The following is a 25,694-nucleotide window of genomic DNA, read 5'->3' on the forward strand; positions in this document are numbered from 1 at the left end:
GCACAACTGAGTCGCCCTGTGTGGCCATCTGCTTCACGTTGAGTCCTGCCTAGTCTAGAAGAAGACTATATTTATAGAAGTACAGCTCTGTACTTCTCTTTACTAAATAAACCACAAGTTCTGCATTTGAAGACTAGAGTGTGCTGCGGTCTCTCGCTATATTCTGGATAACGGGGGTATTTGGGCTGATACCCAATACTGCGGGCACCACCAATTTTTGGATTTATTTAAAGCCATAGGTGCTACTACAAATCTGCTTTTTGTTTAGCCTAGAAGAAGACTATATTTATAGAAGTACAGCTCTGTAAAATCATAATTCTTCCTATGCAGTTACTGACTTTATTGCTAAAATGTAGCCCGAGGGGCAGTAACCCTAAAATGCGATGGAGAACTTCAGGGTCTTAAAAACTCGAAGAGTCATGACATGAAATAATGTTGATTTATTGTCATGAATGTATTTGTTAGCAACAGAGTGCAATATAAGAGATGACTACCCTCATCATATCATATCCACCCAATAAACAGGGTTATAAAGAGCCAGCTGATGGCCCCGGGATGTGTAACATGCACATAGACTCTTGTCTTTCAAATCTCATCCCAAATGATGCCTCATGATCAGAGGTATAATATAAAGCTCCAGGGCCCTAATGTAAAATCTGGAGCAGGGCTCCCAAATGCCATGAGCCATTTACAATATGGGGGATCTTCTTACATGGCAGAAGGCCTTTGGACCCCCCTTAGGCACCAGTACTGGGTTTGACTGGTACCTCCGCACCCCCTATACCTAATACCCAGTTCATGGTGACGAAAAACTTTGCCTTGGTAGAAACAACCAATCCTACTGTCATATTCACTCACCTTTAATGGTTATGTCTATATCCTCCACTCTCTCACACACAGTTTTCGTAAGAGACTCAACAATCGAGTTCATGATGTTGAAGTCGGCCACATTGTAAACGTGGTCACTGTGCGGCTCGGAGGCGATCTCTCTCAGCTCATTAACATCAGCGTTTTTTACACCTTTAAGGGGTTTAGAACAGATAGAAATTACAAACAAGATGTTAGTAAAGTTACATGGTAAAATAGTATCACACGCAAAGCTCTACAGAAAATATGAAAATCTCATATATCTATTTATCTATCTATCTAATATGTAGCTATGTATTTCAAATATATCTATTTCATATCTATCTATCTATCTATCTATCTAATCTACATTTATCTCTCTATCTATATCTATCTCTCTGTCTATGGTCTATCTATCTATCTCTCTGTCTATGGTCTGTCTATGGTCTATCTATCTATCTATCTATCTACATCTATCTCTCTGTCTATATCTATCTATATATCTGTCTACAGTCTCTCTGCTCTGCTAATACTGGAGAATACCAAGCGAGGGATCCACCATATTACATATGAATGCCGCCAGTGCAGTAACTTATTAAGATAAGGGGGGTAAAATGGCTGCAGCTCTTCAAAACCTTCCACAACTTTTCATAGCCCTTCAATAGTTATAAAAAGGTGACAAAGAAGATAATCAACTCCATGAAGCCAAGTGAAACACAGAAGGTTCTTTTCTTGTCTTAAGTAGAAAAACATGTATAATATTTGATAATTAATACTATTGATTTCTCAAAATCACTCCAGTCAACCAAAGATCTTAATTTTTTTACTTAATTACTGCAGCACCCCCCTATGTGGCCTTTCCTCTAAGCTCCTCTCCAATCTCAACCTCTAGTCAACCTCTCGATTGGAGAGGAGCAAGAGTGTTGCAGTAATTAAGTCAGGAAAGATCTTAATTTCCTAATTACTGCAACACTCTTGCTCCTCTCCAATCGATCCTAAAATCTGCTGCTCAGTTAAAGGGGTTGTCTCAGCTGGACGCTTATGACAAATCCCATCACCATAAATGGAAAGCAAGATGCACATTTGCGGTTTTCTCCATTCACTGGTGTAGGAATTCCAAAAATAGCCAAGTGCTGGTTCTGCTATTTTTTTTAAAGTTCCATAGTGGTGAATGGAGAGGACACCTTACATCCTCTCCATTCATGTTGGTGCCCTGTTTATATATGAGCCGGTCTCAGAGGTGGGACCTGCACCTACTGGACAGTTATGGCATATCCTTTCGATATTCCATAAATGTCCGGATTGGAAAAACTTTCCACCTCTGCCCTCATTCTCCTTGCTCCTCTAGCACCTCTCCCCTCTGCAAGTCCCTTTTTGGTAGTCCAAAACCTCTTTACATCTCTGCCCTAATCCTCTAATACCTTCCCACACAGAATCTCCACTTCTTGCCAGACTTTCTTCTTTGCTGTCCTCTTCTCTGCTCCTCAGAACTTCTTCAAGGTTTCTTCCATGAATCCCCCATATTCTAAAACTCACCACCCCAGCACATGAGAGTTTCTGACCATTCAAACTCAACCTACAAACCCATAGAAAATTGTACACCCTGTGGTAACCCCCCACCCCCATCCCTACACAACTTTAACAACTACAACTATAAAATCTAAATCTCAGATGTACAGGGACTGCTTTCTTCGATGTCTCTGGATGGAGGGATGGGTGTTGATTGGCAAGTGAACTTGTTTAGCACCTACTCAGAAGAGGATCTGTCAAGGGACAGCTGATAAAAAGTGGTCATGTGGGTGTTTCAAGTGATCACCCATCTTACGCACCATGGACATCTCATCCGAGGCTTGGTTTACATAGCCCACAGAAGGGGACCTAGGCCCGTTCCTGTAAAATTTACAGACTTCTAGTAAAAATTGTAAGAAAGTGGCCACTCATATCATAGTGCTATACAATCAGTAATAACAGTAGAACATACAGTATATTAAAACTACACGAGTTAAGCAATTCCTCATCGCTTACCAATAGCAAACAGTTCAATTCCTGCGTCTTTCAGGCTCTTGGCAGGTGGAATAACATCATCTTGAGATTTTCCATCTGTAATCAAAATACCAATCTTTGGAATATCCGTTCTTGCCCCTGCTTCTGGCGTAAAGCTATTTTCCAGAATGTAGGTTAAGGCCAGCCCTAAAAAACCAAGAAAAAGTGAAGACAAAATCATGGGAGGCAAATGTCACAGGAAAATTGCTAATTAGATTCCATAACATAAAAAACATTTCCTAAATAGTTTCAGTATTATAGTAGTTATATTCTTGTACATAGGAGCAGTATTATAGTAGTTATATTCTTGTACATAGGAGGCAGTATTATAGTAGTTATATTCTTGTACATAGGAGCAGTATTATAGTAGTTATATTCTTGTACATAGGGAGCAGTATTATAGTAGTTATATTCTTGTACATAGGGAGCAGTATTATAGTAGTTATATTCTTGTACATAGGAGGCAGTATTATAGTAGTTATATTCTTGTACATAGAAGGGAGTATTATAGTAGTTATATTCTTGTACATAGGAGCAGTATTATAGTAGTTATATTCTTGTACATAGGAGCAGTATTATAGTAGATATATTCTTGTACATAGGAGGCAGTATTATAGTAGTTATATTCTTGTACATAGGAGCAGTATTATAGTAGTTATATTCTTGTACATAGGAGCAGTCTTATAGTAGTTATATTCTTGTACATAGGAGCAGTATTATAGTAGTTATATACTTGTACATAGGAGCAGTATTATAGAAGTTATATTCTTGTACATAGAAGCAGTATTATAGTAGTTATATTCTTGTACATAGAAGCAGTATTATAGTAGTTATATTCTTGTACATAGGAGCAGTATTATAGTAGTTATATTCTTGTACATAGAAGCAGTATTATAGTAGTTATATTCTTGTACATAGGAGCAGTATTATAGTAGTTATATTCTTGTACATAGGGGCAGTATTATAGTAGTTATATTCATGTACATAGGAGCAGTATTATAGTAGTTATATTTTTGTACATAGGAGGCAGTATTATAGTAGTTATATTCTTGTACATAGGAGCAGTCTTATAGTAGTTATATTCTTGTACATAGGAGCAGTATTATAGTAGTTATATTCTTGTACATAGGAGCAGTATTATAGAAGTTATATTCTTGTACATAGAAGCAGTATTATAGTAGTTATATTCTTGTACATAGAAGCAGTATTATAGTAGTTATATTCTTGTACATAGGAGCAGTATTATAGTAGTTATATTCTTGTACATAGAAGCAGTATTATAGTAGTTATATTCTTGTACACTGCTCAAAAAAATAAAGGGAACACTTAAACAACGCAATGTAACTCCAAGTCAATCACACTTCTGTGAAATCAAACTGTCCACTTAGGAAGCAACACTGAGTGACAATCAATTTCACATGCTGTTGTGCAAATGGGATAGACAACAGGTGGAAATTATAGGCAATTAGCAAGACACCCCCAATAAAGGAGTGGTTCGGCAGGTGGTGACCTGGCCACTTCTCAGTTCCTATGCTTCCTGGCTGATGTTTTGGTCACTTTTGAATGCTGCCGGTGCTTTCACTCTAGTGGTAGCATGAGACGGAGTCTACAACCCACACAAGTGGCTCAGGTAGTGCCGCTTATCCAGGATGGCACATAAATGCGAACTGTGGCAAGAAGGTTTGCTGTGTCTGTCAGCGTAGTGTCCAGAGCATGGAGGCGCTACCAGGAGACAGGCCAGTACATCAGGAGACGTGGAGGAGGCCGTAGGAGGGCAACAACCCAGCTACCTCCGCCTTTGTGCAAGGAGGAACAGGAGGAGCACTGCCAGAGCCCTGCAAAATGACCTCCAGCAGACCACAAATGTGCATGTGTCTGCTCAAACGGTCAGAAACAGACTCCATGAGGGTGATATGAGGGCCCGACGTCCACAGGTGGGGGTTGTGCTTACAGCCCAACACCGTGCAGGACGTTTAACATTTGCCAGAAAACACCAAGATTGGCAAATTTGCCACTGGCGCCCTGTGCTCTTCACAGATGAAAGCAGGTTCACACTGAGCACATGTGACAGACGTGACAGAGTCTGGAGACGCTGTGGAGAACGTTCTGCTGCCTGCAACATCCTCCAGCATGACCGGTATGGCATTGGGTCAGTAATGGTGTGGGGTGGCATTTCTTTGGAGGGCCGCACAGCCCTCCATGTGCTCGCCAGAGGTAGCCTGACTGCCATTAGGTACCGAGATGAGATCCTCAGACCCCTTGTGAGACCATATGCTGGTGCGGTTGGCCCTGGGTTCCTCCTAATGCAAGACAATGCTAGACCTAATGTGGCTGGAGTGTGTCAGCAGTTCCTGCAAGACGAAGGCATTGATGCTATGGACTGGCCCGCCCGTTCCCCAGACCTGAATCCAATTGAGCACATCTGGGACATCATGTCTCGCTCTATCCACCAACGTCACGTTGCACCACAGACTGTCCAGGAGTTGGCAGATGCTTTAGTCCAGGTCTGGGAGGAGATCCCTCAGGAGACCGTCCGCCACCTCATCAGGAGCATGCACAGGCGTTGTAGGTAGGTCATACAGGAACGTGGAGGCCACACACACTACTGAGCCTCATTTTGACTTGTTTTAAGGACATTACATCAAAGTTGGATCAGCCTGTAGTGGGTTTTTCCACTTTAATTTTGAGGGTGACTCCAAATCCAGACCTCCATGGGTTAAAAAATTTGATTTCCATTTATTTTTTTGTGTGATTTTGTTGTCAGCACATTTAACTATGTAAAGAACAAAGTATTTCAGAAGAATATTTAATTAATTCAGATCTAGGATGTGTTATTTTTGTGTTCCCTTTATTTTTTTGAGCAGTGTACATAGGAGCAGTATTATAGTAGTTATATTCTTGTACATAGGGGCAGAATTATAGTAGTTATATTCTTGTACATAGGAGCAGTATTATAGTAGTTATTTTATTGTACATAGGAGCAGTATTATAGTAGTTATATTCTTAACCAAAACTCTTTTTATTGAGAGTGCAAAAGGTTTGTTCCAAAATTACGTATCAGTATATAGCCATGTGCAAATGGCTGCAGTAGAATGGGTACAAATATTCTTACAGACCATATCATATCTACTAACATAGTGAGTATGAACGAATTTAGTTAACACAAAACGAAAGAAAAAGACACGGACAAGAGTGGGGAATTGGGAGGAGCGGTAGAATGGGGTGGGTAGAGGAGGAGAGGAAGTTCTTCCAATTCACTCGGGGTTGCGATACTTCTCCCAAAGTCGCCACAGTTTGAGAGATTTGGAACGTGTGCGCGTTTCCCAGTGGGCTAACTCCTCAAATCTAAACAGTTGGTCTGTTTTCTCGGTCCACATCAACATTGAGGGTGGCGAATCATTCTTCCAGAGGAAGGGTATCAACATACGTGCTGCAGTAAGAAGCATGGTCGGGAGGTCAGCCTTGGCAGGAGTAAGGGAATCATTGGGACACCAGAGGAGAACTAGTTTTGCATCCAGACGCACCTCAGAGGCGCATATCTGGTTAATTTTGTTCTCTATTTGAGACCAGAAGGGACGAATTTTACTGCATGACCACCATATGTGTGACAAGGAGCCGACTTCTGTTCCACACCTCCAGCACTGCTCCGGAATATCCGGGTTGAGCCTATGTAGGAATTCTGGTGTTTTGTACCAGCGGGTCAATAGCTTGTAAGAATTCTCTTGTATTTTGATGCATCGGTTGAAGCCATGTGAATGAGCTAAGATAAAGGCCTTCTCCGGCTCAGTCAATTGGATTGTGAGCTCCTATTCCCAGGCAGACACAAAGTGCAGTGCTGGAGGAGCAGAAGAGAGCAGCTCCCTGTAGAGTGTCGAGAAGGGCTTTTTCGGTAACTCGGGAACACAAAGCTTCTTCTCTAGCCAAGTAGGTGTATCATCAGTGAGGGGAGGTAGCTTAAGGGCTTTAATATCACGACCAAATGCCCCAATAGAAAGGAAGGAGAGGGCTTTAACCCTCGGCACATCGTGGATCTTGTCCCATGCCAAGTCCCCAGATGTAGAAGCGATATCTTGTAAGGTGAGGTCAGATAGTATGCTCCAGACTCCGGAGGGTCTGAGTATATCGGGGTGAATATAGTTCTGTAGTAGATGCAGGGGAAGGTGGATATTAGGGAACCTAAGGTCTCGGGATTTATATAGTTTGGCCCATTCCACCAACATGCCTTTCCAAATGGGAGAGGCATATGCGTTATTTGGGGTGCATGTGCGGATTCCCCATAGGATAAGTCCTTCTTTGTAGGTGATAAGAGCACGCTCAAGTTGTACGCAAAGATTCGGGGGTTGGCGGGAGAGGAGAGAAAAGCACCTGTTCAGGAGCGACGCTGTATAATAAGTTTGGATGTCGGGCATACCAAAGCCCCCAAATCTCTTTTCTCTTGTCAATATTGAGTAAGCTATCCTGGAGGATTTGCCCGCCCACATGAACAAAGAGAACATACGGCGTATCTCCACAAAAAAGGAGCGAGGGAGCCAAATTGGTAGTGTTTGTATTAAAATAGTAGTTATATTCTTGTACATAGGAGCAGTATTATAGTAGTTATATTCTTGTACATAGAAGCAGTATTATAGTAGTTATATTCTTGTACATAGGGGGCAGTATTATAGTAGTTATATTCTTGTACATAGGGGGCAGTATTATAGTAGTTATATTCTTGTACATAGAAGCAGTATTATAGTAGTTATTTTCTTGCACATAGGAGCAGTATTATAGTAGTTATTTTCTTGCACATAGGAGCAGTATTATAGTAGTTATAATTTTGTACATAGGAGCAGTATTATAGTAGTTATATTCTTGTATATAGGAGGCAGTATTATAGTAGTTATATTCTTGTACATAGGAGGCAGTATTATAGTAGTTATATTCTTGTACATAGGGGCAGTATTATAGTGGTTATATTCTTGTACATAGGAGCAGTATTATAGTAGTTATATTCTTGTACATAGGAGGCAGTATTATAGTAGTTATATTCTTGTACATAGGAGCAGTATTATAGTAGTTATATTCTTGTACACAGGAGCAGTATTATAGTAGTTATATTCTTGTACATAGGAGCAGTATTATAGTAGTTATATTCTTGTACATAGGCGCAGTATTATAGTAGTTATATTCTTGTACATAGGAGCAGTATTATAGTAGTTATATTTTTGTACATAGGAGCAGTATTATAGCAGTTATATTTTTGTACATAGTAGGCATTAATATAGAAGCTATATTCTTATACACAGAGGACAGTATTATATATACCATAAGAGAGTACCTGTGAGTGTGTTTCCACCTTTATAAGGCAGGTTACGGACAGCATCTATAACAGCTTCTTTGGTGCCATAGGTGTTCAGGTTCCATTCTATTCTGGGATCTCCACTGTATTGCGCCAAACCTGGACCAGAAAAGAAAACATATTAAGCTTTGTTCATTAATTTTACAAATATTACCAAATCAATATGAGAAGTAAGTCATCGTCACATTACCTATTCTGGTTTTACCGCTGCCAACGTTGAATGCACTGACCAGATTCTCTATGAATAGGCGGACAAGTCTAAAATTAACTCGACCTATACTCCACGAGCCGTCCACCAGAATCACTATATCTGCATTTGCTGGAGTTTTACAAGAAAATTGCACGTCTATGAAAGATACAAAAGAGAAAATTGCGCCAGTGAACAAGGACTGGGAGTCGCGCTAATTGTGTTGACAATAATTTTTTTTTTATAGTCATTATCAGTACATTTCTGTACTGTTATCTGATGTGCAGAGGTAGATAAAAGGTGTGGTACATAACATATTATGTTCCTAACTACGCATGGCTGTAGTTAAAGGGGCTGTCCACTTTAGACAATCTTTTTTTGTTAGAAGGATTCTAAGAAACTTGCATGGGGTCAGAAATCTGCAGAATTTGTGGAGGAATCCCTGGAGCGCCACCACACATTAAATGAAGCATTACAGATTTCCCATTGAAATGAATGGACTGCTTGTGTAATGCATACATGATCTGTCTTCCATGGGGTATCCCCTTCACATATTGTGATAACAGAATATTTCTAAACCATACAACTCCATTATCCTGAATTGCATCACACAGTGTTCCAGGAAGTTAAAGACTATGTACACCTTTGGGGCCAATTTTTTTTAATGATTGTATTTTTGCTCATTTTAGGCTAAAACTCATTTTTTCAATTTGTATTTATTAAAAATATTGAGCCGTTCTGTCTTAAACGGTTCACTATTTGTCTAGCTATGTGAATGGTACTTTTACTTTGGGCCGGTATTCTAATAAACCTTATCTTTAAAGGTCATAAACACTTATTTAAAGGTTAATTTGGACGAACCAACAATCGTCCAGATTATTGGGAACGATTGTTCCTGCGAACGCTCGTTCCTGATAATCTGACCATAGTGATTCCTCATCCTCATACTGTGAAAGAGATCAAGGAGAACAATCCAGCACTTTGTAAAATATTGAAGCGCTTTATTGGTATCGTAGCCAATAATTCACAAGCAGATAACCTTCACCCAGACAGCAGTTGCAGTTGACGCGTTTTGAACACCAATGTGTTCTTAGTCGTAACTAAGTGTGGCCAGATCCGGGAAGCCTTATATTCAGTTGTATTAAGTCCCTCCTACTACTCAGGTGAGAACACGAATTGCAAGGCTTCTTATATATACTAAATTCGACATAATGGCTATGAGAAAACGCCCTGTGTGAACAATCATAAAATACATAGTAAAATATCTACGTAACTTAATACAATGGCTTTTTCATATGCCCAGATGGTATGGTAAAGCAATGTCTGTCTAGTCACTGAAAAAAGAAGAAAAAAAATAAAAAACCCAGCAAGGGTCCATTTTTAATAATGATACATTAATCCTTTATGCGTACAAAGTGTGTAATTATGTTTTACCTACAAAATGTAAATGCAGAGGTCTCCTTCACTGAGCGAGCAGCCGACTGTCGGGAAGGAATGCTTACTTCCCAACAATTGGACACTCCATCTAAACGTCTAACCTGTCTTAAGCCACATTCTTATCCGTAAGATAAAAATTGAGCTACAATGAGTGTTTAGGAGGTCAGAGATCAGAAATAAGGATCCACGTCAGCTGAGCTGCCTGACAGGAAATAGTAAATCCATAGAGCATACTACTAGAGAATCTCAAGTCTGTACAGAGAAAGGGGCTTAAAATTTTTAATAAGGACCAATTGAAAAAATTATTTTTTAGCTCAAAATGCAATAATAAAAAAAAAATTCTCCCCAAAGGTGTCCATAGCCTTTAAGATATAGGGTGTTCTTTGGTGAAGTCCACGGAGTGCAATGCTGCTTGATCTGCCTGTGACACACAGACACAAGAAATGGGGATCAGAAGGTCCAAAATGCATTTTTGACTTACAAACCCTGACATTGGGGGAGATGTATTAATTCCACCACATGATATTAAGGGTGTGCCCATCTCTCCTGCAGTATAGCAAGCAACAGGTCCATCAACAAGATTGCCCACCATGTTGACAAATCACCACATAAGAGTCAGACATGGTGTTTTCTTTCAATTTTCTCCATTGATAAGGCTGGGGCTCCATGGTTCCTTTGGTCGCTGTGACCAAAGATTGTTGTGTAACACTGTTTGAATAGCAAATAATGCAAGTGATTGGAGGCACGTTGCATTTCACATGTTGCATGATTGGACATTTCTTGGGTGGGGCCAACTTGTGGGTCTGAACACAACCCCATTTACCTGCATTTTGTTCTTTCATACTTACCAACTGTGCAGTTGGTAAATTTGTGGCAAATATTACCCACCCCTGGAAATGAGGTGAGATGAGCTTATATAAGCCCCACCCATTTTCATCCTGGGACCGTCTGAATTTGCATGGACAACATGAAAATTTGGGACTTCAGGCAAATACGTATGTTGTAAGGCTGCAGTGCTACACAGTGATTTTTGGACACCTGAACGTCTAGTTGTAGCTCCAACCTAAATCTTTCATTATGGTGTGCCCTGTCTATTTTTAATGACAAATTTTTATGTAATAAAAAAGTCACAAGGGCTTCATTAATATGGTGTTCAGCCTGGACAGTTTCCTGGTGTCAATACATTTGTAAATCTGCCCTAGTGGTTCCTCAGGGGCATGTACAGCAGCAGTAAAGTGAGGACACCAGCAAACACCACCCCTTTTCTCATCTTCCTGAGGGGATTGAGATATTGAAGTTAACTACAGTCACACCTGAATTTTGGGTTTTTGAGTCTTATATTTTTCTGTATGTTTATTTAGTTGTCCATGGTCTAAAATATTGCAGAGACTTATCAAACCCAGTACATAGACATAGCGCAGAGCTGCCCATAGCAACCAATCAGATCACCGCTTTCATTTTGCAAGAGGCCAAAGAAAAATGAGAGCCGGTATCTGGTCGCTATGGGCAACAGCTCCCTTCTCCCCTGCACTAGCTTTGATTAATCTCCCTCCATGGTTTAAAGATTTCCCCCCCAAAGTTAATATATAATGAATTCCCTAGTGAACTAAATTCAAGGAATTTTCTACTCGAATGTAAAAGATTAAAAAAAAAAAATCTATGGGGTCATTTTATCAAACTGGTGTAAAGTAGAACTGGCTTAGTTGCCCATAGCAACCAGTCAGATTCCTCCTTTCATTTTCCAAGGGATCTGTGAGAAATGAAAGGTGAAATCTGATTGGTTGCCATGACCAACTAAGCCAGTTCTACTTTACACCAGCTTGATAAATGACCCCATAGATTTTTTCCAGGGGTCCTGAAAAACAAAAGAAATGTTCATCTTAAATCAACTGTAAAAGAAAATGTCAAGTTTAATATGGGAAAAAAAAATGTACAGAAATATGATTTGTGAGTTAAGATGGCGTCCGGCCTTTTTGGGTATCAAAGACATAGATCACTCATACATATTTGCTTTTGCCAGCTCCTTTAAGATGAGTTTAGCAGGCACAACCCTAAAACGGAATAAAGAAGAGTGAGATCATACACAGATGACATGATAAAACCACGTCTATGTTTATTACAAGATGAACCAGTGCAGCGATAGTTGTTTTCTGAACGTAGCTTTCATCTTATGTCGTTTTCCCATATACAGTGCCTGTGCAAATGTCACAATGCCCCCAAACAGGCCATGCTTTGTATAGATATTGATCCGGGGGTGGGTGGCTATTGTAGATGTCAGGTTCTGCAGCCTGAGAGTCAACTGGAAGAAAGCAGAACTTTGAATGCAGGAAAAAAAGGGAAATGCAGCAGAACTCTGAAAACACATATAAAGTACAACAATGTAATCATCATAGAAAACAGTGAGATGCTTAGCAAATACATTTTGTACAAAATTATTTGGGCCCGTCTGCCACACGTCAAGGCGATCTCTATTAGACGGGAACCTAACACTAAATCCTACCTGTTATGTGACATGACGGACACCATAAAATACAGGGCGTGCAGGTTCCACATGCATGCTGGGTCCACTTTGCTTATTACCATTTTTGGTGCCATAACGGCCTCCATTAAATCCAGGTAACGTGCACCTGTGGAATGGGATGTGCTGACTGACCCCCTTTTCCTTAGAACTTTGAATGCAGCTCTGAATGTGAATAGTGAGCATGAAATAATGGAAAGTAGAAAAGTAGTGTATTTGCAAAGTTGCTAAACATTACTCAGGCTATGTAATGATGGCAGGAAATGTGTATTGGGAAACTATGGGGGGTATCTATGGCGGGAAATCTGAGATGGGACTGCAGCGAGCCCCTGAGGAGCCAGTGCAAAGGATGAGAGTGGTAGTAGCCCTGATGAGATTATGTCACTGTGTACTCTCAAGTGCGTTTGTGAAGCTAAATGATGTTGGCCTCTCTAGAGAATCCTATATCGTGGTCAGAAGCAGGAGCTCTGGAGTGTGCTTCCTCTCCTCTGAGTACCTATGCTGCAACTCCCCCCCCCCCCCCCCACCCCCCACTTCCTGGCAGGAAGAAGGACCAGTCCACTCCTACCAAGAGGGGAGGAACAGCGTGGTTAGTCCTGTTCCTGTCAACCTTTGCCATCCATACCTATTCTGGCTGGTACATATGGCCAAAAAATTTAATACATAACATAACAATACAAAATAATACAACAATTTGCAGATAAGATACCCCCAGGTCTGAGATACTGTAGGATCTGTGGCAGGAACAATGAGGTGTCTGTGGATGACACTATGGGGGGCACTCTATGGAGGCAGTTGAGGCTGGGTCACTGCATGAGAGCAATTTTAGGCATTTCTGCACACACAAAGAAATAAGTAATTTTGCTGTGCTGTACTACTTTCTATCTAGTGCAAGAAGGGGGCACTCTTTGCACAGGGCTCAAATGGCCTTGCACCTATGGGCAATGTGACCCCACGTAGGTCTCTCCCTCTGTACTGGTAATTGTAACATTAGCAAACATGAAAGAATTAGTGTCAGGCTATGATGCCCTTCTCTACGGTTGTGGGGAAAGAAAATATAGGTTATGCCGTTATACAGCCTCCTGCACACAGCTCTGCTAAATCGTGATTGTATAACTCCTGTATTCCTTTATATTGCTTTTTGAATGGTAATTTTCTCCATTTTAAGCATCGTGCCCTTGTCTCTCATCCGCTCCATCCACACAACTGTTAAACTTCTAGCACTGAGGATATCGCTTCCATAGAGACTGCCTGGAAATGCAATTTCTTTGAAAGTCTAAGGGGAAATCCATGTCTAGTACTAGGATTAGGTTAGTGAAAAAAACTAAATGTAATATCACTATTATTAGTACTGCATATGTGTGGGTCAGCAGACGGCCTAAGAGGGACCTCTGAGGATTCGTCTGGGTCCCCCAGATCATTTCCGTTCAGTATAGCCTAATCAGAAGCACAGCGCGAAGCTCATAGACACCCATGCAATATCTGTAACAGGCAGAAGGTCCCCGCGTGCACCAGGATCCGGGTGCCCCATAATATCCATACTGATATACATTCTGATGTACAGGTAATAAAAAATGTCTATGGTCCTACTGCACTACCATGAGCCTGCTGGACCCCATAGGCTCTGTTGTGGCTAGGGCCTATTGGAGCACCCCATAAGGACTACTGCAAAGGGTTAATTACCATTGACAGAGTTAATTCAATGTTTCTTGAGTTAAATGTCGTGATTTGTTACGTACATGCACTTAGCGGCATTGTATGGTCAACATATGGTTAACAACTTGGCAAATTGTGATGCCAGGAGATGGACTAGGTCCGCCCCCTAGCTAGTTAGAGAGAGAAGAGTCTAGTCTGAAGCAGCCTGGAGGGAAGATGTGTGTGAGAGACCTCCTGCACAACTACAGTAGGCCCAAGTTCAGAGAAACCTAAACTTAACATCTGAGGAGGTCTAGAACTCACAAGGCCATGCATTGTACTCACACAGCAAGGTTTATAGCAGAAAGGCTTTGCTGCTGTGGAAGGGACTATTCCCCACACTTTGAGACCCATTGGCGACCCATATTCCGGTTCTCACCCCTCAGTCCAGGAATTGAAGAAGGACTTAGCAAGAACCTTACTGCAAGCCTTTGGTTCTGCTGCGAGACTGCAAAGTGTCTTTAGAGAGAAGGAGTACTATAACCACCATCAGTGTTCCTGTCCATACGCTGGCATTGAGAGAATATTGCACTGTGACATACTGTTGGAACTGTGCCTTTTGCTGCTATTTGTACTACAATCCCTATTATTAACTGAGTAAACAGAGACAGGCCTGATCATTGTCTCCATCATTCACTGGCCCTGCACTGCACCCAGCAAATCATCCATCAAGGTAAACCCCTACCAACCCAAGGCAGGAGCCCCAATACCAAGGTCTGCCCTTAGGGAAGAAAGGGTGCACCCTCCAGTCACTGCACACTTGCCACTGTGATCTGTGAGCACTATAACCACCCTCAGAGCCACAATTACCACTCCCATCCTTCACATACCACCCAGCAGTCCGCTGCACTATGATTATGTCAGGCTCTGGTTCTACAAAGGATACTCCCGTCCTTGGTGGTCCAGTCAGGCCCTTCCAAAGTCTACTAATGAGACGGCAGTGAAATTCTTTCTGTCTGTGTATGTATAAGGCAATTTTTGTACACGCGGTATGCTAAATGTATAGGAGAAACTTTATATTAGAGACTGCTCTGGACTTAGTAAATACGCTACTGCGTGGCTTGTAGTGCATCAGCGCAGGGCTTTCCAGTCCGTCCTGTGCAGTTACATTGATACTGGGGAGGATTAGCCGCCTTGTATACTGCGTACTCTATATCTTCTCATATTACAGAACTAGAGCCACTGTCCCGATATGCACTGGCTTGACTGAAGCAGAGCTGCCGGAAATTTATCATTAACTTTCCTTGGCAGAAAGCCCGTCACATCACTACAGTCAACAACGCTTTCTTTCATGTACAGGACCCACAGATTATTTATTGGCCTTGGTTGTGTTCACCAGAAGCCCTTCGGCTTGAGGCGATCATTGCCTTCAAAAATTCCAAATTTACACAATTTACCTCGTTTCTTAGGTATCAAACAGATAACCATACATAGTGGAGGCTCGAGGTTTCTATTGTAGCTTCCTACTGTCTATTACATTGCATGTAAGGGACTGAACTAATGAATGTCATAGCTTACAATTATTTGTGGGCATGAGAGGTGCTGTATGATGAGCTATTGGAGAGCAAAGGGCTCATGTACTCTTCTTGAACAGGTGCCCACTGATATCTATGCCCAGGGTCGCGTTGGCCCACCAGAGTAAAAGATCCTCTGGTGGGCCTAGTGTCTGAAGCCATTAGTGGACCCCAAAGGTCCAGGAGATAAAAAAATAAAAAATAAAAAATAAAAAATTTGGAGCTGCCTTTGGAGCTAATGCATTGCCACATGGGTCCATTTCTTTGACTCAAAACCATTAGACTATATTGATGATACAGGACTTTGGCCCAGTGAATAATTTCCTCCGATGGGGCCAAGGATCCCCAGTCTGACGCTATCTATGTCTACCCCTGTGAGGCCTGTCCTACTGACTGGTACACTTTAAAATATGATAAATACAGGGTTTCATTTAACATAAAATTGGCAGATAAATGGGGTGATTAATCTCAGGGTGGCCTTGGCAAAGCTATAGCTTGGTATTCCTTCAACGTTTCAGTTCTCCTACTAAATCCTGTATGGAAAAACCCTAGACATGGCAGGTGGGCCTGTTAGTGCTGCCTAGTAGTGACCTCAACTCAAGTTATGCCCCTGGACATTGGTTTGAGCAAGATCCTTTCCCAAATCACTCAAAAAAGGCAAAATTTCAACAAATATGCATGACCCTTACTTTTGCTGGGACAGCAAACCAGGACACAAAAGGAAGGGGTTGGTTGAAAAAAAGACCAGGCAGTGAAAATATCATTACACCTAGCCCTGCCAATTAAAGTACAGAGGGCGCAACAGTTGCAGAGAGAGCTGAGCCTCTAGGTGTAATGGCAACACCCCCTGTTGCTCCTAGAGTCTCATTTGCATATATTAAAACTTAATTTTTCTCAGAAATACAGCCACATATGAACATGGGACCAACACAGATGTCTTCAGCTGCCAAGCGCACATGTAACAGGTCAGCCAGTGTCATAGGTACAAAACTGCTGACAGATGCCCTTTAAATGTCATGACCTTTACATTATATATATCAATAGCCAGATCTAAGTCTGTGGTGGTTAAATATACTATGGGCCCTTCATCCATTACTTTAGAAGAAAAAAAATCCAGAATAGTTAAAATCATCATAACAGTCCATGCTCTTGAATATAGATTCTGAAGGTCAACATGGGGTTGCCTTACCCCAGCACTGCACTATATAATACTGCCGTCTTCTTATGTATCAGAATGGTTTTTGGGCCCCCTCAAGCACCAGAGCCACCCCCTATAAATGCACCACTGTTCAAGAGCATACTCGACAACAGTCCTCTATTCCCCTTTAGATTTTGCCCTGAGCCTCGCCTCCTTTGTGAGTTCCCCTAGGGTGCTGTATTTGCAGGAACCCTAAACATTGGGTTCTGCATTTTTTTTATCAAAAACTTCCACATATCTATTAGGGGACACGTCTGTTTCAGACAGGAATAGAATACAATATATTCAGTCATATTATATTGATTCTATCTGCAACAGCTCAACCCGAATGTCAGAAAATCTGCAGCTACCGAACAGATGTAAGGCTCATCATGAGGCAAGACGGATGAGAGTGCCACATGGCACATAGCGCTTTTATGTTTGCCAAGGAGAATAAAAGGGCAAAACTCAGATTTACTCTCCAAAACTTCACTGCAAGGAATTTCAACAGTAAAATTCTGGACAACATGGAAAAGTCAATTTCAGCTTTCATCCAAATAGTTTACTGCCTCCAAGTCAAGTCCAATGCAACAATTTAAACAGACGTGAATACTTTGTCAGTGAAAGAGGCATTACATCAATCAGTAGATTGTGATAGACCCGGTTCAGTGGTGTGACTAGAAATGATTGGGCCCCACAGTACATTTTTGAACATGCCCCCCACCACCTAGAAACTTCTTCCCAAACCCCCCCCTCCCATGCAACCCTTACTCCTGTGGTTAGTCAAGATCGCCCTCTCAGATGAGGCCCGGCAGCCACTCCATCTGTTTCCTACAGTGTCACTGTATATAATGTCTTTGTATAATACTCTTGAGGCGGCCCCGACAATAAAATATTTTAGTCCCCCTCCTGGGTGGGCCCGTTCTGAATTCAGGCCCCAAAGCAGCGCTTTCCATGCTTCCCCTATAGATACGCCCCTGGCCCGGTTGCTGAAAACCTGCAGACAGCTGAAAACTAAGGTGGAATACATTTTTCTTAGAAGGGTCCCTTGATGATAAACTGATCATGGTGTATTCTACTGCTGGGACCACCAGAGATCAGCCATAAACACATCAGCAAGTGTTCAATTTCCCTACAGCACCCCCACAGGAGAAATAAAGCATTACACAATTCTCGTGGAGCTGTCTGTATAATGCTTGGATGAGCCAGATCCTCCACATTGAGAGACACTCTTCTGCTCTGGCTCTGTGGGTTATGAACAAGGGACAACAAAGGATAAACCCTTTAATCAAGCAGATTACTTTTACAATGAATTATAAAAAGAGGAAATTTTGTACAAATAAGAGAAAGAGAGAGAGAGAGCTGACTTAAGTCCTTTGTCCGTGTTCCATTAAGTGTTCTGAGGGGCCACAGGTTACATTTTGCTTGGTCTCCCTCATATTCACTCCAATACAACTTTCACTATCCCCTTGGAGGTGTAACTATGAGAAACACAGAAAGAGTTCACCTAAACCTAGCCTGAAGGGCCACATAAGGCTACATTCACATGAGCTTTAGAAATCCTGCAGGCTTTCCCAGCAGAGGAATAGCCTGCCGGAGTTCGCTGTGTCCGGCATAGATATACGATGCCGTGAATAACTTTCTGTCTGACCATCAGACGGCATCCATGCCGGAAAAGACCCCCGGGAGAGGTTGCCGGATCTCATAACCCTAGTGTGAACCTGGTGTAAGAAGACACCACTTTTATATGGCAGTTGTTTGGTGGGGGCCCTGTTAGGGAATTTTCATTTGGCCCAAGAGCCACAGGTGACCTTTCCTTATTTGCTGATCTCCATATCTTCATTGTCTGCATGTTAAAACCACACTCAGCATTGATGCTTCAATTCTACCGTCTTAAAGGCTACAAGTTGGATTTAACTAAAAAAAATTAAAAAATGTAGGTCGGGGGGAACTTAGGGAAAATAGACAACGGTGCATGAAGACCTAATTTTCAGGCAATGCACCATGGGAAAAAGTATGCAAATTAGATCCTACCAGCCAAACCAGGGACACCCATCTGTTAACAGCGCTGTTTCAGGCTTCCTGCTCCTCATCAGTACAGAACGGGATACTGTTTGGCATCATGTAGACCAGACATGCTCAACCTGCGGCCCTCCAGCTGTTGCAAAACTACAACTCCCATCATTCCCTGACAGCCTACAGCTATCATCCTACAGAAGGGCATCGTGGGAGTTGTAGTTTTACAACAGCTGGAGGGCTGCAGGTTGAGCATGCCTGATGTAGACAACCACTGCTCTGCTCTATACTAATGAGGGGCAGAAACCTAAAACAGAGTTATCTACGGATGGGTCTCTGGTTCAGTCAGTTATAGCTATTTTGCATATCATAAAATGTAATATTGAAAGGAGTGTAATGTTATATATGTTTAGACCACACTTCGTTATTTCTCCATCTCCTTCTACATTTCTTTTTCTACAATGTAAGACAACTCAGCACAAGATAAAAGGTTTGCTATTTAAGACTCCCACAAACACCTGCATTTTTGCATTTCTTTAGCCTTTTGATCTTGGTGGGTGAGCAGAGTGTTTGATGTCATCTATATAAGTATTATACCCCCTACCACCCGATAGAAAAGACTGCACATCGAGGACAGACACATACGAGAAGGAAAAGTGAAGTATAAAAGATGACACCAAGAGAAGCTGGAAAAAATGAAAATAAAATGGATTTTACTGATTTATTCCCTATACACCACGAACATCGATAACCTGTTAAAAGTTAAAAAAGGCTAATACAATTTAATAGCAAAATATACAAAGTTATTAAACTTTCGTAAAACTGAGCATGTACAGGAGCTTCCCTCCAGGTGGTGGACAATCAATCACTAGATCTCCAGATGGGGGAAAAAATCGAGTCCACCACTCTTTTTTCACCGTATTTTGGAGTGCTGCCTCGTCTTTCTAAATTATTTGATATTCACCGGATCCATTGCCCAGGGTCCCTGAGGGATTGCACCCACGTTTCCACTGACTGTGCTTCTGTTTTTCCTATTTTTAGATCTCAAGATGGAAATTATGCCTGACCAAAACTGCAGACTTGAGAATTGTCGTCAGTTGAGTGGAAGCGACTAAGCCCCGAAATCTGTCTTGGACTTTTGTCAGCTATGTGTCTATGCAAACAGTTGGACAGGGAGGTCGCTGGTGACAAATTCCCTTTAACTTAATGTACTTACTGATTCCTTTAAAATGATGAGTAGATCTTCATGTTAGGTCACCAGACTGCTCTTCTGTTGTTTCCCAAACACTTGCATTTTGACTTGCCACAACACTCAACTGTCTTACGAAGGATGCACTGGCACCCAACTGACCCCATTGGTTTATAATGGGATCCTTCAGCTTCTGTTGTAAGGAGGGTAGAGCTGCATGGTCATGTATGAAGAAGGCACAGATGTTGATCAAGATAGGTAATTAATTCTGGCTGCTATCTGTGTTATAGAGCCTCACGCTGGCTGATAAATTTGGCGCACCTCTGGATATTTTTGTCTTAATTTGATACCAATTATTGGTTGGCTTACGTTGCAGTGGAGGTCCACAATTGATTACTGGTGTGTTTTGGATGCATCTCATTTTATACACATTTATGAAACTAGGAAGCCAAAAAAATAATCCAATGCACCTCGCCTATTAAAAGATCATGGCTTAGCGGGAAAGGGAATGGCAAAAAACACGGCATGATTTGGTGATCTAAAGTTAGACAAAAATGTCTAGCCATGCACCAGATTTATCATCCAGTCTGAGACATGGCCCTCATCTACAGACTGTCTAGTTTTTGCAATCTACATTTTAGATAGACCTGGCGGATGAATGACATACAGTTGCAAGAAAAGTATGTGAACCCTTTGGAATAATATGGATTTGTGCACAAATTGGTCATAAAATGTGATCTGATCTTCATCTAAGTCACAACAATAGACAATCACAGTCTGCCTAAACTAATAACACACAAAGAATTAAATGTGACCATGTTTTTATTGAACACACCATGTAAAAATTCACAGTGCAGGTGGAAAAAGTATGTGAACCCCTAGACTAATGACATCTCCAAGAGCTAATTGGAGTGAGGTGTCAGCCAACTGGAGTCCAATCAATGAGATGAGATTGGAGGTGTTGGTTACAGCTGCCCTGCCCTATAAAAAACACACACCAGTTCTGGGTTTGCTTTTCACAAGAAGCATTGCCTGATGTGAATGATGCCTCGCACAAAAGAGCTCTCAAAAGACCTACAATTAAGAATTGTTGACTTGCATAAAGCTGGAAAGGGTTATAAAAGTATCTCCAAAAGCCTTGCTGTTCCTCAGTCCATGATAAGACAAATTGTCTAAAAAATGGAGAAAGTTCAGCACTGCTGCTACTCTCCCTTGGAGTGGCTGTCCTGCAAAGATGACTGCAAGAGCACAGCGCAGACTACTCAATGAGGTGAAGAAGAATCCTAGAGTGTCAGCTAAAGACTTACAAAAGCCTTTGGCATATGCTAACATCCCTCTTAGCAAATCTATGATACGTAAAACACTAAACAAGAATGGATTTCATGGGAGGATACCACAGAGGAAGCCACTGTTGTCCAAAAAAAACATTGCTGCACGTTTGCAGTTTGCACAAGAGCACCTGGATGTTCCACAGCAGTACTGGCAAAATATTCTGTGGACAGATGAAACCAAAGTTGAGTTGTTTGGAAGAAAAACACAACACTATGTGTGGAGAAAAAGAGGCACAGCACACCAACATCAAAACCTCATCCCAACTGTGAAGTATGGTGGTGGGGGCATCATGGTTTGGGGCTGCTTTGCTGCTTCAGGGCCTGGACGGATTGCTATCATCGAAGGAAAAATGAATTCCCAAGTTTATCAAGACATTTTGCAGGAGAACTTAAGGCCATCTGTCCACCAGCTGAAGCTCAACAGAAGATGGGTGCTGCAACAGGACAACGACCCAAAGCATAGAGGAAAATCAACAACAGAATGGCTTAAACAGAAGAGAATACGCCTTCTGGAGTGGCCCAGTCAGAGTCCTGACCTCAACCCGATTGAGATGCTGTGGCATGACCTCAAGAAAGCGATTCACACCAGATATCCCAAGAATATTGCTGAACTGAAACAGTTCTGTAAAGAGGAATGGTCAAGAATTACTCCTGACCGTTGTGCACGTCTGATCTGCAACTACAGGAAACGTTTGGTTGAAGTTATTGCTGCCAAAGGAGGTTCAACCAGTTATTAAATCCAAGGGTTCACATACTTTTTCCACCTGCACTGTGAATGTTTACAGGGTCTGTTCAATAAAAACATGGTAACATTTAATTCTTTGTGTGTTATTAGTTTAAGCAGACTGTGATTGTCTATTGGTGTGACTTAGATGAAGATCAGATCACATTTTATGACCAATTTGTGCAGAAATCCATATAATTCCAAAGGGTTCACATACTTTTTCTTTCAACTGTATCTTAATCCACACCCCTTTCTTGCTAAACCACATCCCAACTAAGTCATGCCCTTGAAATCGGAGGTGGAGGGGATAACTTTTTGGCTTACTTGCTTCATGGATATGTCTGGAATGAGATGCACCAAAGGGCACCAAAAACCCACCAATTTTTTTGTATAAATTTGATTTTTAGGTGCAGCCACAATTATAAATATGGACCATAGCGAGAAGAAAACCCAGTGCTCAGCAGATGTATAGATGGAGAATATGTATAAATAAAATTGACAGTAGTTTTTGTATATACTTGGAAAGAAAAAAAGCACATTTTATTACAGAAAAAACGGGGTTAGATATCGCACAAGGATATCTGAAAACCAAAAAAGGTGCACCTTACCAATCGAGAACACTCACTCGATCACTATAAAATGAAAAATGAAGAAAAAGAGCAGGGCACTCTCAGAAATTTCAGACCATTAAGAGAACCATTATAAAATATATATTTATTAATATACAAAATATTCTAAAACGATGGAACGATATTGAGTCCACTTCTATAGTAGATAAAATCACCACTAGGGAACCATAGGTGAAAAAATCGAAAGATGTAATTTATAATGGTATCCCAAAAAACTTTCAATCAGGCCCCCTTGTGGGTCTATATCATTCAATGGTGTACCTTCAAAGTTCCTTAATATTTTTCACACCAATGCCAATCCGTCCTATGAATACTAATTTGGAAAAAAACTCTCCTGAGCAGAGCGGCGTCCCGCTACTTTGAAGCTTGCAAGCGATTGAAGAGTTAACTTTTATCCAGCTTCCATCGAGTCAGTCTTAACCAAGCCGTGGGATGTTGCTGCTCCCTGCATTGTGCTAATGATGTTGTCGCACTACGATATCGAGGGCTTTATCTTCTAGTGAAGACCACGCTGGCGGCTTATTATTCCACAGGTGGGCCAGTTGGTATCCCGGTCCTATCTTGTGTTTGGCCGTCTAATCGCGCGGGTAGCTTTCGAAGGTGATAAATCCCACTTTTTTTGTGTCGATGGATGTTGATATATCTGGTCACAAATAGCGGGGGATGTGGCACCATAATATTATTAATTTAAATATTGTCTAGATTAAATTTGCTGCTATTCAGATACATCAATTGCTGTCATTAACTAACATTTAGGATTTTATGTTTTTATAGTGAGTTCCATCATTTTAGAATATTTAGTATATTAATAAATATATATTTTATAATGGTTCTCTTAATGGTCCGAAATTTCTCAGAGTGCCCTTCTCTTTTCCTTCATTTTACATTTTATTACAGGCTTTAAAAAAAATATTGGAAATGCAAAGATTTTTTTATTGAACCAACACCCGAAAGAAGTCAGAAAGAGTCGAGATATTTCATGTCTTACCTTCCTCTGGGACATTGTTTTGACTTTCAACCTTACGATTTCTACTAGACTTTTTTTTCCCCAAATCTTTGACTGAAAATGAAACAGACACAGAGAAGTATAAGAAAGCAGTTGCTCTGCTATAGAGGTAATAAAGAGTAAATAAATCTTCACAAAGTAAAAAGAATCTAAGGTCCGACTCGACATCTCACCTCAAAGTTGTAATGAGCTGTATATACACCTTGGAGTTACATTGTGTTGTTTAAGTGTTCCCTTTATTTTTTTGAGCAGTGTATTTCTATGGGGCCCTAATGTTCCACCACACACGTCTTACTTAAGTGCCACACTAATGAACCAGTCTCCCTTAAAAAAGTTAAAATTCTAACCTCATACAAGCCTTTATAAGGGTATTCCAGCCCAAAACTTCTATCACCTATTGACTGGGGTCCAACAACTGATCACTTGAAGAAAGTAATAAGGAATAGTATAAATGGAGTGCCGGTAAAGTGTGTATCCTTGTGTCGGGGTCCCAGAGGTCAGATCCTGAAGATCCAAGACTAATCACTTACTGTATCTACTGAGGTCTGATCATTGGAACTCATACTGAGCACTAGAAAGGAGGACCATGATCCCTCAACCAGCCATGGCAAGAAAGAGTTTGAATGGAGTTGTGGTCATGTAGTGGAAGTAGTGGATCCTCTACTCAGCGGTCCCAAGATCTAACATTTCAATGATTTCCAGGTCCATGCTGGTCTCTGCTTCCTGGTGCTTCTCAGCACACAGGAAAAGTGGTTCTGGCAGGTCACCTCTGTGACCAGAGATTGGCTGAGGGGCTTTTTCTGTATGTCAAGAAGCACCAGAAAGCAGAGACCAGCATGGACCTGATCATCATTGGAAAGGGAGTGGTGGTGGATCAGTAGGGGCGAGTATCACTTATTTTGTTTTTTATGCCAGTCTGATCCTTTAAACAAAAATGAAAGAAAAATTGGCCGGACAATCCCTTTAATCTCTGACAGATTTATAAAGCTAGACCCAAACAGCAACTTGTACTGTGCAGTAGTCAACTGAACTAAAACTACAACAATGGCCCAGATTTACCAAAAATCTGTCTATGGGCTCATGCACACGAACATATACCGGCCGGGCCTGTGCTGCAGACCGCTAATTCTGGTCTGCAATGCACGAGCACCGACCGTAGGGCTGCCATATGCGAAGGCAGGACCCATTTATTTGAATGGGGTCCGCGATCCGCATCCGACAGTCCACACCGAGAAAAAATAGTGCATTCACTACTTTTTTGCGGTGCAGACCTACGGACAGAAACCCCACAGAAACACTCCGTAGTGCTTCCATGCCTTCGTTCCACACCGCACCTTCCGGATTGTGGACTCCGAATTGTGGCCGTGTGCATGAGCTCTAAAATAAGTGGTGCAAATTGGTGCAATTTGGTGCATCTAGGCTTTCTACACTTTTTATGACATGAACAAGTGGCAGGGCTTACGGTGTGCCATGCTGCACCAAAATTGCACTACAATTATGGCATAAAAATCTGTTACAAAGTAAGATGACCAATACTTGGTGTAGTCAGAAAAAGTGTCTATCACTGCACCAGATTTATCATCCAACCTTTGACAAATCTGGTACAAGTCTACACAGCCGGCCTAAGCTTACAAAATCTTTAGGGCTCATTCACACATTTGTAGGGAGTCCATGCCCGTATTGTGGACCATTGACTTGAATGGATCCACAAGATACAGTGCGGAGGCACAGATTGGAAGCCCATGGAAGCACTATGAAGCGTTTCCATGGGCTTTTGGGTCCATGCCTCCGTTCCTGAAAAAGATAGGATATGTCCTATCTTTTGCCATATATTGTGGCATGTCAATGGGTCTGCGCCGCAATATGGGATTCACACGGCTGGTGCCCATGCACTTTGGACCACAATTTGTGGTCCTCAACATGGGCATGTGCGACCTATGGTCGTGTGAATAAGCCCTTACGATTACTAAATTTGGGCCAATGTGCACATTAACAAAAGAGTGTAAATACAATGTGGCAGACGCTGGGGTCATATTCGCGCCCT

The 25,694-nt window shown here is 41.5% G+C and overlaps 1 protein-coding gene across 2 annotated transcripts in view; it reads right to left on the reverse strand.

Annotated features, from left to right (window-relative positions):
* The window catches only part of COL14A1 (collagen type XIV alpha 1 chain), a 191,832-nt gene that overhangs the window by 109,300 nt on the left and 56,838 nt on the right, over nucleotides 1-25,694 (reverse strand). Inside the window, exons 5-9 of one of the 2 annotated variants that reach the window (XM_040432000.1) lie at nucleotides 23,633-23,704; nucleotides 8,418-8,573; nucleotides 8,207-8,326; nucleotides 2,872-3,036; nucleotides 859-1,020 (exon numbers count right to left, since the gene is read on the reverse strand). In XM_040432000.1, coding sequence (XP_040287934.1) covers nucleotides 859-1,020; nucleotides 2,872-3,036; nucleotides 8,207-8,326; nucleotides 8,418-8,573; nucleotides 23,633-23,704 — 675 coding nt within the window. The remainder of the gene's footprint in view (nucleotides 1-858; nucleotides 1,021-2,871; nucleotides 3,037-8,206; nucleotides 8,327-8,417; nucleotides 8,574-23,632; nucleotides 23,705-25,694) is intronic. The other variant, XM_040432003.1, reaches the window with a different exon arrangement.

The sequence above is a fragment of the Bufo bufo genome, chromosome 5, assembly GCF_905171765.1.
Source record: "Bufo bufo chromosome 5, aBufBuf1.1, whole genome shotgun sequence".
Taxonomy (NCBI): Eukaryota; Metazoa; Chordata; class Amphibia; order Anura; family Bufonidae; genus Bufo; species Bufo bufo.